At 45.4% G+C, this 13025-nt stretch overlaps 1 protein-coding gene across 2 annotated transcripts in view; it reads left to right on the forward strand.

Moving 5' to 3' along the window:
* The window catches only part of DNAJC14 (DnaJ heat shock protein family (Hsp40) member C14), a 451504-nt gene that overhangs the window by 333282 nt on the left and 105197 nt on the right, over positions 1 to 13025 (forward strand). For both annotated transcript variants that reach the window (XM_044083663.1, XM_044083664.1), the window contains exon 6: positions 6515 to 6617. In XM_044083663.1, the coding sequence (XP_043939598.1) occupies positions 6515 to 6617 (103 nt within the window). The remainder of the gene's footprint in view (positions 1 to 6514; positions 6618 to 13025) is intronic.

Genomic DNA, 13025 nt, shown 5'->3' on the forward strand with positions numbered 1-13025 from the left:
TGTCGCTTTTGTGCTAGGTTCAATAAACGCACTATAAAGCGTAGGTTGGATTGTGCCAGGTTGGTCTTTGGGAAGCGGTGCAATTACAATATGCCGTCGGATGCTCCGGCGGCTTCCTCAAAGAAGCGCAAGGACAAGGCAGTTAAACCTAGGTTAGAGTCGTCCGAACCGGACGCCGGTTCTTTAGAGGCGTCAGTGGAACCGGTGGTTCCGGCGGAGGCCTCTCTGGTGTCCCAGGGGGAAACTGTGTTTTTAATGGATGTGGCCTCCCAGGAGGCAGGTCAGGCTGTAGGGGCTTCTCAGGTAACTGTACTCCCTCCCTTCCTAAGGTGTCTAGGCCCTCTCTTTCTGCTTCCAAGGCTTCTCCTAGAGGCAGGTCTAGTTTTGCTTCTGTGGGTGTCACTCCTAGTTCTTCAGGTTCAGTGCCCAAGAAGCACATGCTTAAAATGGCAGAAGATTTAATTACTTTGATTAGAGGCTCTATGCCCCCTCCTGATAAGAGGCCTAGGATGGAACCTGTGTTGGGGGATTATGAGCAGGCTTCGGATGTGTCTGAGTCTTGGACTGAAGACTTGCAGGAGTATTCTCATTATTCTGATTCTGATGTGGATGATTCTACTCCTTCGGCTTCTCCTCCTGAGGATTTTTCTTTTTCAGAGACCCTTCACTCCATGAGAGAGCATTTTAAATGGGAAGGTCAGGATTTCTCTGATTCCAGGAAAAGGCTTAGGGAATTTTGTTTTTACCCCAGCATAGGCCTTTAGCTATACCTCCTGTTCTGACTGTGGTGGAAGATGTGTTTGCAGAGGCTTCTCTTAATCCTGATTCTTTGCCTCCTGCTCCTGTTAAACCAGATAGGTATTACAGGGTGCCTGAAGCTCATAAGTATCTTTTTAAGAGTCCTAGGGCAGACCCAGAAACTGTTAGCCAGGGGCCTAAGGGTGTTAAGGCTTCTGTTGTCAAGAATCCAGTTCCGGCAGATAGAGGCCAGGGCCTTGGATAGGTGGGGAAAGAAAGTTTATACTTCTTCCACTCTAGCCATGAGAGCTTTGAATTGCCAATTTCACATGTTGAAATATCAAAATTATCTCCTTTCACAGTTGAAATCTAAGGTTGATGCTCTGGCGGAAGGTATTGACTGTAAAGAGTTACAAGATTTAGTGCATGTTTCTGAACAGGTGGGTAAGCATTCTTTGCAATGTGGTTTTGATGCTGTTCAGGCCTCGTCTAGGGTGGCTGCCACTGGGTCAGTTCTTCGCAGGCATGCCTGGCTGAGGGATCAAAATTTATCTGACCATGTTAAAACTAGGATTTTGGATGCCCCTTTGCAATCTGATGTCTTGTTTGGTTCTCCTGTTGAGGCAGTTTTAAAGAAAATGGAAGACAAGGCTAAGTCTATGCAGACTGTTAAAGATTTTTTGCAGGTTCAGCCTCCAAAGTTTAGTAGAAATTGGCCTACTAAAGGGTGGACGTATCCTTCTTATGATTCCCAGTCTAGGGGTAGATCTAGACGTGGCAGGGGCAGAGGTCAGAGCTCTTTCAGGCCTAGAACAGGGAGTTCTCCTGCACAGTCTTCGGGTGAGGGCAGGAGTCAGTCCTTTCGTAAACAGACCCAATGACCTATCTTTTCAGCTGCCAGAACCTTCTCGCCTGGCAGCACCTTTGGGAGGAAGGTTGGCACTTTTCAAAGAAAATTGGAGTTTGATTACCCAAGACAGATGGGTACTGGATATCATACATCACGGTTACAGGTTTTATTTCCATACCTTGCCTCCTTTCAAAGGCATGCCAGACATTCCTCCTCAACAAAGAATAGAGGCTCACAAGCAAATTTCTCTGTTACTCCAAATAGGGGCCATACAGCCGGTTCCTATGCCAGAAAGGGGCCTAGGATTTTATTCTCGCCTGTTCCTTGTGCCAAAAGGGGAACACGTGGAGACCAATTTTGGATTTATCTATCCTCAACACTTATCTGGACATTCCCAAGTTCAAAATGTTGACGTTACAACAGCTTTTACCTCTACTGGGCAAGGATCACTGGATGGTAACTTTGGATCTCAAGGAGGCTTACCTTCATGTTCCTATCAGGCTAAGTTGCAGGAAATATCTGCGTTTTCGGACTGGGACTTCTCACTATCAGTTCTCTGCATTGCCCTTTGGCTTATCTACTGCCCAGAGTATTTCACGAAAGTTCTGGCTCCAGTGATAGCTTTCTTCAGGCTAAAAGGAATACAAATCTATCCTTATTTGGACGATTGCCTGATTCTGGCTCAAGGAAGGGAAGAGCTTCTTCGTCATTTGGAATATGTGATAGCAGTGCTAAGATGCCTGGGGTATTCTGTGAGCGAAATAAAGTCCAGTCTAGTACCCTCTCAAGACATGTGCTTTCTGGGTGTAAGACTGAATACAGCATCCCAGATGGCCTTTCTAACCCCGGACAAACAAAAGAATCTTTCCCTTTACTTCCATCATCTATCTCTTCAGTCCGGGCTGACTGCAAGGACAGTCCTTCAAGCCTTAGGGTTCATGGCATCTTGTATTCTGGTGCTTCCCAATGCCAAACTGCATATGAGGAAGTTGCAATGGTATCTCAAAAATGTATGGACACAGCACTGCCAGCATCTGGACACTGTCATTCAAATAATACCTTGCATTCAAAAGGAATTTTTGTGGTGGGCTCAGGAATGTCACCTAAACAAGGGACTCTCTGTGACCCGGCCAGAGGCGAGTCAAATTTTAACGACAGATGCCTCAGACAAAGCTTGGGGAGCTCATCTAAACGGAAAGTGGATACAAGACAAGTGGCCTGTCAGACTACAGCATCTACATATCAACTTGAAGGAGATGTTAGCAGTCCAGTTTGCATTAATAGCTTTCAAAGATTTACTTCTTCCAGGGCAGGTGTTGATTCTAACAGACAACACAACTGTCATATGGTACATCAACAAGCAAGGGGGAACACATTCTTATCCTCTATGCAGGCAAGCAATGATTTTGTGGGAGACTGCTCTCAGTTTACAACTAAGTCTTCAGGCAAGGTTTCTGCCGGGAGCACAGAACTCCTTAGCAGATGTGTTAAGCAGACAAATCATGGATCCCCACGAGTGGAAACTGGATCTTCATGTATTTCAGAAATTGACAGTGTCCTGGGGAACTCCAGACATAGATCTGTTCGCTTCTCCACTGAACCACCAGCTGCCAAAGTTTTGCACAAAGGTTTCATCCCACAGCTTGGAAAGTGGATGCTCTTTCTTTCAGTTGGAAAAATCTTCATGTGTATGCCTTTCCACCTCTGCCTCTCCTCCCAAAGGTACTTCTAAAGGCCAGACAGGACAAGCCAAGGATGATTTTGATAGCTCCAGATTGGCCTCGACAGCACTGGTACCCATTACTGAGAAGTCTAGTACAGAAGCCTCCATGGCCTTTGCCTTTGATTCCACATCTGTTGTCCCAGGAGGACAGTCATTTGCTCAATGTCAAACTTCACTCTCTTCACCTAACAGCATGGCATATTCTGTTTTAAACCATAGAGGGTCTCATCTTCCACAACAAGTTTTGAATGTGATTTTGGAAGCTAGAAGGCCTAGTACAAGGAAAGTGTACGCAGATAAATGGAAGAGATTTTTATTTTGGAGTGCAGCTAAGGATTTGGATGTTTCTGAGCCTGATTTAAGTGTGGCTCTTCAATATCTTACTGAGTTATTGGACAAAGGTTTGTCCTTCTCTTCTATTAAGATTCATGCTGCAGCAATTTCAGCTCATTACGACTGTGACCCACCATTGTTTTCTCATCCTTTGTTCAAGCAATTTCTTAGAGGGGCAAAGAATATAAGACCCCACGGGGCTCCTACTCCTGCTTGGGATCTCAATTTTGTGTTGGAGAAACTCACTCTACAACCTTTTGAGCCTGCAGCTACTTCTGAGTTGAAATATTTGTCATGGAAGACTGCTTTTTTGTTGGCCATTACCTCTGCAAGAAGGGTTTCTGAATTGCAGGCCCTTATGGCGGTTGAGCCTTTCTTGATTTTCCATAAGGATAGGGTATCATTACGTACTAATCCTTCCTTTATGCCTAAGGTGGTTTCTAGTGTGGCTTTAAACCAAACTATTCATTTGCCTACTTTTTATGCAAATCCCCAAACTAAAGGGGAAAAGATTTTGCGCACTTTAGATGTACACAGGCAGTTGCGATATTATTTGGACAGAACTAAAGGGTTCAGACAATCTCAGCAGTTATTAGTTTCTTTTGCTTTGTGCTCTCAGGGCAAGCCCATGTCAAAACAAACTATTTCTAAGTGGATTGGATTTTGCATTGCTTTCTGTTATTCCCATCATGGCAAAGAGATTCCAGCTGGGATTAGGCCTCATTCCACTAGGGCTACTGCCACTTCAACAGCTTTTTGAGGGGGGTGGCTACTAAGGATATTTTGGAGGCAGCCACTTGGAGTTCAGTGCATACCTTCTCTAGGCATTACCACCTTCCACTGTACTCTAAATCCGGGGCTGGTTTTGCCACTGCTATGTTGCAGGGCATTTTGGCAGCTCCTGCTTCATTATAGTTTAGCCATCCTCCCTTACCTCTGCTTTGGGATTCTACCCAAGTGTTAGGACTGCAGCAATGTGAGATGAAGAACATAGTACAGTTTTGTACCTACCATAAATGTAGATGTTCGAAGATCCACATTGCTGCAGTCCAATTTACCTCCTTCCCTCTGTAGTTTGAGGTGGTTGTGTGGGTTGGGTTATCCATCTGAGGTATAATTGTATATATTGTATATATTGTACATATTTTTGGTGTTAGGCTGGTTGGTTGTTTAGTTGTTGTCTATGGGTTTTGACCTTTCTTTTTAGGGTCTTCTGACATCTGGGGCAAGAAAAGACTGAGGATATGACGTCGGTCATGCGCATTTGTACCCTGACGTTCTGATGTCAGTCAAATGCGCCTTGACCGACGTCAGCCTTATACTCTGATATTCGGGCCGACCGAGGGACAGCGGACTACCCTAGTGTTAGGACTGCAGCAATGTGGATCTTCGAACATCTACATTTATGGTAGGTACAAAACTGTACTTTTCTTTGCCTTTTCAAGTAAAAAATTTGATGGAATTTGTTCAATTACAGGACTAGTTGTGTACTTAGTCTCACTCAAGGCAGCCTCTTCCACATTTTCAACAGTTTTTTTTTCCTGTCATAATTGATGCTTTGCCCTGGAGTGCCTTATCAAGGACAAGACTGCCCATGGTATATTTTCACATTTAGAGGCCAAGCTACACATCTCCAGAACTCCTTATCCCAAGATGGAGTTGCTATCCATACCAACACCATGGTGTTGGTGTAGTTTGTAAGCACAGGAAGGGATTTATTTTTTTAACCGTCTGAGACATGCGATGATTGTATGGGAAAGGGTTAAGTCAGTCACATTCCTGGAGAAGCCATTTTTGTACTTTACTGACATATTTATTGTTACTTGAGTGAGTGATCCCTCAGCCTGTGAGTAGTGCAGAAGCTCATCTGTCACTGGGAAAGCTTTGCTGCAACTTATTTGCATCAGTAACCAGCACCAAATGCAGCAACACCTTTTTCCTGATGGGGATCACCCCAGGGATGCACTTTTCCAGGAATGCCCCCCATGACTCCTTTATGCTCCCCCCATTCCTGCTATGCTCACTCAGACAGGCAAAAGAAGTTCAGAACCCTTTCATGCTCTTATTCATGCAAGTGTGGTTCCCACTGCTGTGACCTTATCTGGAAAGTCGTTAGTCACCCAGGCCTTCATTTCCTTTGTCGAACTCCTTCGAAGCTCCCCATCCAGTGAAGCCTTCTTACTCGCCTAAGGTTGTGTAGATACTTACTTCTGCCCAGAGGCCATGTACTAGAAAAAATATACAAAAAAAAATGGATGCATTTTTCCATTTGGACTGTTCTAAAGGTTTAAAATCAATAACAGCTCCTGTCAGACATTTGGATTGTCTTTCTCAAATGTTTGCCCTAGAAGTTACTCATCCTTTAAAGCTGCCATTTCAGATTTTTACCAGAGCTCCATCAGATATCTCTTGCTTCTTTAAGGGTTTTATTTTTGAGAGTTGCATATGTGATATGACCACCTTTCAAAGACCCTGTCTCTCTGGTATGTGTACTTCATGATTAAGAAACTAACTGTATCACCTTTTAGATACAAAATTATAAGGTGCATTAATCAAACCTTACAAGGATTTTTCTTTTTTTTTTTTTTATGCTGCTTAACACCAACTTGGAAGTTTATTTTCTGAAGCATCAGCCTGATAAGATACGACTAAATCCTAACATCATGATTAGGTAGTTCTCTTCTAAAGTAGTGTTGTGCTGTGTGCCGATAGTCTTTCTTGCTCTTCTGTTTGTAAGTTATGCATAGGGTTTTGTAAGTGGCACAGACTAGTGAAGCTTTAACTTAGAATGTCAGTGCAGTGCATTGATTATTGAAACTCTAGAATGATTTTTTTTACATTGTTATGGAGATGCCTTTTTTTGAACACAGAGTGGGCTGGATGCCAGCGAGTTGGAATTTCTCCAGATACTCACCGTGTCCCATACCACATATCTTTTGGAAATCGTAATTCTGGAAATAGTGGACGTCAGAGGTAAATAGCATCTTTATTTTTGTAGTATGTTGCATTTTTATTGATTGGGCAGTAGCATTCACTTTTATTCTAGCCCTTTTTCTTCAGATAGCAGAATATTTTTAAGGTGTATCTAGAATGTTGTACAGGGAAGATCCATTAAATCTCAAAAGTTGTCTTCAGTAGTAAAACTTTAATACTGCAGGCATTAGAATCACCTTTCATCTGGAGTTTTTCAAGCTGTCAGCTCTCTCCCCTGATTCAGTCATCCATCTTTTCTTGCAGGTCACTTGTTTTGCATTGCAGTTTGATATTTCAAACATGAATTTCCTCAAGCTTTCTCAGTATTTATTTTTATCAACAGATGTGTGCTTTGTTTTCAAGTTTTTAATGCGAAAGATTTCTGACTGCAAGATTGCAGGTAGTACCTTTACTGCTGTAACTCTTCTTTCCATCAGCATGCCATTGCTGTGTCTACAAGAAAGGCCATTGTGCTCAATGACAAGTGTGCTAGTGTTTATTATCTGCAAGAGGAGCACAATACCATTTGAGCTCTGCCCAGCTGAACATGAAATAAACCATGTGCAAGTAACTCAAAAAGTTCAAGACTTTCTACATAAAACAGCTCCTATATGGGAAAAGCCCAGAACTGGAAGAGTTCTCCTTGCTCCTGATGTTGAGACATTCTCATCCTAATGACTAGCCAGTCAAGAGACTTGCAGCAGTGTCAAAAAGTAGTTCCTGGTCCCAAAGCCAGTCTGTTTACTTCCAGACAAATGGAAGCTTGCTTCAGCTTCCCATCCTGAGTGTTCAGGAGAAGCTGGAGATCTTGTCTTGCTTGAATCATATCCAAGGCACTTGAAAGCTTAGACCAAAGTTGTCCTTGTCTCAGGCCGCTTCCTTGCCCTAAATTTTAATTATAAAATGTAAGCAGAGTTCCCTTTGGATACCCAAGAAGCCAAACATTTAATTCAAAACTGATCCAGATGTTTAAAAAAATGTGCATGTGATTTTAAAACACCAGTCATAAAATGCAAACTAGTTTGTATTTTAAAATGCAGTATTCAGTGAAATACCAGAGTTAAATTATTCATTAGCAAGATTACTGCAGTGTGTCAAGTACATAAATGTGTGATCTAAAGACTCATGTCTAATGGCATAGCCTCCTATGTTTTAGTGCACGTGTAAAATGTGTTTCATTAAAACCTGAATCGTGGCAGGTGTGGGCCATATCTGCCACTTACTATTCCTTACAATTCAACTTTGCCTTAGTGTTCCCACCCTTCGATCGTTATACCCAGAGCCTGTGGGAGAAAATCATTTTTGTTTAAATGCATTGCACTCTGGTATGTCTGTGTAGGGCATCATGTGTTTGAATAGCAAGTAAGAACATGTTCATAAATGTAGCTTCTTCACTTCTGCCTTTTTATATAGGCAGGACAGTCTGTACACTTGGGTATATCCATGACCTTTCTGATACAGTTGAAATGTGGTCCCGTATATTGCCTGACATTGCACATAACCTACACTTTACTGATATATTAACACTAGTGATCATGCAAAACCGAAGGTTTCCATGAAAACAAAACAAGTAACCCAAGCGACTACTGCACCACACAGAAGTACTCCAGTCAAAAAGAATAAGCAGTTGAATATGTATGAACCAGCAAAGATAAATTCCAAAACAATTGAGCTCTGGGGGAGTCCTCTGTCAATAGGTTTCTCCTGAGCAACCTTCCATTGATAGAACTCCCCCAATGCAAGTTAACTGCTGAATTACCTTTTTGGATACTGCTGTATGGTGCTTGGGACGTCACATGTCTGTACCATAAACAGTGGACCATAAATGTGACATCTGCCCACACTGACGTCAGAACTTCTCTGCCACCAGTCGAACATCAGCTTGCTCATTCAGGTCCTCGCCGAGTGACTGCTGAAAGATAAGTACCCCATTGGGGAATTTTTTTCTAGCTTGGTTGCTGTTTTGTCTTTCCTATTAGTTGATTCTGTCCATGTCATCTAGGAGGGTAAAATATAAGTGCAGACGTCAAATTCTGCACAAACTGCCACGACCTCTGCCTATTTATTCTGTTTAGGGCCTACCCACGATAAAAAAGCGTGTTCCATCTGCCAGTCATTTGTTCCTAAAACCCTAAGCAGCCATCTGGCAGCTCTGAATTTAATAGTTGAAAACCTTAAACATCTCATCTTAGGCATGGAAAATACACTAGCTGTCTCAGGCGAACCATCGAGAAAGAAGGCCAAAGTTTCTAATCCAGAAAAAGTGACTGCTGTCAGAGCTCTTAAACGTTCCGCCAGCTGCCGATTTAGGGGCGGAGGTGCATCTAATGGCATTGGCGACTTCGGCGGGTGCTGCTTCAGATGCCGCCCTAGTTTCTCCATCCTGCACATCCGAGGAAGTACCCACGACGTTGACTTCCGATATCAGGGGGGTAACCAGGTTCACCTGATCACTTAAGAGTTAACGTCCGATGTTATGTAGTCCTATCTTGCCTACATTCTTACCCGTGGGTTCGGTGCCGAATATCGGCTCCGACTCTGCCAAACTTTTCTAGCTCTATTGGCTGGGCTAAGCAAGTATCCTATGGTGCACTGCTCCATATCCCCAGATCTCGTTTGCAGCTTGTGTAGCTCGGGCATGGTCTCACTCTTGGCTGTGGCTAAGTACCTTTTTTCTTGTCTTGAGAAAATTTATTACTCTGAAACAAAAAGCTATTTTCATAGCTATTGTCCTTAGTGTTTAGCATTTTGGTAGTGTCCGTGTTTGTGGTATCCCGATAACTGTTCCCTCGGGCTAGGCCCGTTTCAGTTAGAGGACCTAGTCCTTTCCTTCTGTCTGTCAAACCGTTTAAATTAGAGGTTTGATTGTCTGTTCTCCAACCCTTGTAGTCATTAACCGTTTTAGTTAGAGGTTTTTGGCATAGTTGATCTCAGTGTGTATCTCTAGAGTGTGTGTACATTTTCATCCTTGTCTGATTCCCGTGTTTTTGTGGTGTTGAGTGTGAGTTTTTCCTGTCAGATTTTCTCTTAGGTCGCGTTGTTGGGTTTTGTCTGGTGATTGTCTAAAGACTCCAAAGAGCACAAACCTTCCGGTTTCAAAAAGTGCTCAAAATGTGGGTAGAAAATGTCCATCACCGATGGGCATTCTATTTGTGTCTGTTGCCTGGGAGCCATTCATCTGCAGGAGTCCTGCAGTTTTTGCCATACATTCAGTTTGAGTGCTCTAAGAGAGAAAGAATAAGCTGATCCTAAAGGGACTTTTGAAACCCTCTTTCGAAGAGATCTTAGATTCTTCTCCCAGCGCTAAGTCTAAATCATCCAAGTCTAAAAAGAGATCTCTGGCTCCATCAGTTTCATCAGAGCCTCTGGAGAAAGTCACTAAAATTGCATAGACCTCTGCTCCACTGTCCTCGGGGCCGCAGGAAGTGTCGGTGGTGATGGAACCGGCGCCGGCTCCTGTTATATTGGAACCTCTTCGGAGCCGATCACCCAGTCTCAGACCAGTTTCTCCTGAGAGGAGATCTCGATCTCCCTCCCTGTCCTCCAAATCTTCCAGAACCCTTTCGGATATGGATGTTGATAGGGTGGTCCAGAGGCTCCTCCAGTCACCGGTTTTGGCAAAATTGTTTTTGGCTCCGGCCCAGTCTGCTCCGGAGCCCGTCCCAACCCCTGCTTCATCCATTCCTCCGAGCGCATCTCTGTCTTCGAAGCTGGAGTGTTCTGCGCCATGTGATGTTGCTAGTCCGGTTCCAATGGCCCCTCCGGCTCCATCTGTGCTGACATCGGCTCCGACCCCGTCTGCTCGGTCCTCGGGGTTCGGGACTTGGGATTCTTCAGTCGGGCCTGAGGGGAACATCTCTGGATATATTTCAGTTCCGAGCCTCCCTCTCGGTGCCTCGGCTCAGGGATTTCCGACTCCCGTCGTGGTCTTGGAGGCTGGCCAGTCCTCTGACTTGGGGGGGGACCAGCCTTTGAGGCCATGTGGACTGCACTGGCCAGATCATCAGCTACATCAGGTGGATTGGACACTGTCCCCTACCACTCCGGTGAGAGCCTCTGATCATCACCTATCCAGGGACAGCAGAGTACCAAGGCCTAGGGATACCCCCACGAGTGGTCCTCAACTTTGAGGGCCCTTCAATTCGTGCCTGAGGAGCCCCATAGAAAGAAGATGTGCATGAGGAAGCACACAGAATCCCAAGATGAGTCCCTCACTTCTGATACTGACCTCAAGGAATCGGAGGGGTCCCCCAAGTCATCCTCTGATGTTTCCTTCTCCGATATCCTGGAGATACTAAAACAAAGAGGTGATTGGCTGTCCAAAACCCCTTCCGAGGAGGAGTCTGTCTTCCTTAAGGCCTTTGGTGCTCAGCCCTCCACCTCCTGGGTGTCCCCACCCTTCGATGAGCTCCTTGATTTAATTTGTTGAAGGGTGTGGGAAAACCCTGATTCTGTGGAGCCCCGTACCCAGGCACCCCAACAAGTTTCTTTATGCTCCCCAGGGTAAGGAGTTCTTGTCCAAAGGAGTCCCTGCAGATGCCATGGTGGTGGCGGTGGCGGCCACTCAAAAGGAAGTAGCAGAGACCTCTTCCTCCATCCATCCTCCTAACGAGGAGTCTAGGACCATGGATCCGTACGGGAAGCATACCCTCTCATCAGCAACCTTTACCTTACAGGTCGCTGAACTATGTCTCATTTCACTTGGCTCCAGAGATCTCCTCAAGGAGTTGGGAGATGCTCTTGCGAGTAACATCCGTGAGGCGGTGGCCCAGATGGTTAACGCCCAGGTGTCTACCCTTAACTCCATTGTCAGCTCCTCCATGCAGCTCATTCCGTATGCAGCCGAGGGAGCGAGTAGGGCAGCAAGCTCAGGAGTCGCCCTTAGGAGGCAAGCCTGACTGCACCTGAGTCACTGCGGAGGCCTTCAAGTCTTACTTCACTGACGCCCCCTTTGACGGTTCTTTGTTCGGAACCAAAGTGAAAGACACCCTCACCAGGTGCAAGCAAGAGGGAAAGACCCTGTCTGCCGTAGGGGTCTGTTTTTCCCTTCCTTCTAGGCCTTACCCCAAGGCCCAGCGGGGTGGGAAGATGTGGTTCAAGAAATCGCAGAAGTTTTTTTCCTACTGCACAAGGTGAGTCCCCCTCCAGAGGCAGAGGAGGGGAAGGTTATTCAGGGAGACGCCACCCTAGAGGCAGAGGGTCCCCTGCAACTCGGGAGACTGCGATTCCTTTCGCAGCTCTCCCTAGTCTCGTTCCTGAGGGAGTGCCCGGCTGTGCTTATCCGGAGCCAGTCGGGGGTCGAATTTCATTATATCCGGAAGCCTGGAAAAGCATCACCCAGGACCGATGGGTATTACGAATAATTTGCGGAGGTTACCTCATTCCGTTCATATCAGACCCCCCGTCAATCAGAAATATCCCAGACGTTCCACCCAGTCGAAGGGATCAAGCAGCCTTAGTTTCAAAGCTGCTAGGAAAAGGAGCCATCCAGAGTGTCCCCTCAGACCAGATCGGATTAGGGACTTGCTCAAGATTCTTTTTGGTGCCAAAAAGAACAGAGGACCTGAGACCCATATTAGATCTCAGCCAACTAAACAACTATGTACAGAAGTCCAAGTTCCATATGGTCACACTACAATCGATTCTCCCATTGTTGGGAGAAGAGGTATGGATGTGCTCCATCGACCTCAAGGATGCTTATTACCATGTAAAGATGGACAGGGCATCCAGGAGTCACCTAAGCTTCCAGCTGGGAGCCAGTCATTTCCAGTTTCGAGCACTGCCCTTTGGTCTCACCACAGCCCCCAGGGTGTTCAAGTGTATGGCAGTGGTGACGGCTCACTTGAGACGTCAGGGATTCCAGGTGTTTCCATATCTGGACGACTGGCTCCTTACTGCCCCCACCAGGCATCAGCTAGTCCAAACCAGGGACACTACCATCACTCTTTGTCATCAGTTGGGCATAACACTAAATTGGAAAAAATCTGCCTTGTTGCCCTCGCATCATGTCACCTTTATAAGCGCAGAATTAGACACCATTCAAATGCGAGCATTTTTATCGCAGGAGAGGATTAGAATCTTAGAACAACAAATACACATCCTGATGCCCCTGAGGAAAGCGAAGGCGAGATGGGTTCTCCAACTTCTGGGGACCATGGCAGCAACAATCATGTTGGTCCCTCTAGCGAGATTGCACATGAGACTTCTCCAATGGCTTCTCTTTGTTCAATGTTCTTTCCAAAAATTTCCACTTTCTCACCCCATTTTACTCACGGACAGATGCAAACAGGACCTCAGTTGGCTTTGCAACAAGAATTTGGACGGGGAAGATCCTTCTTCCCATCCATTCCGGTTGCCACAGTGACCACGGACGTCTCCCAGATGGGGTGGGGGGGCATGATCTTGGCA

The sequence above is a fragment of the Protopterus annectens genome, chromosome 9.part0, assembly GCF_019279795.1.
Source record: "Protopterus annectens isolate FY-2018-M chromosome 9.part0, PAN1.0, whole genome shotgun sequence".
NCBI lineage: Eukaryota > Metazoa > Chordata > Ceratodontiformes > Protopteridae > Protopterus > Protopterus annectens.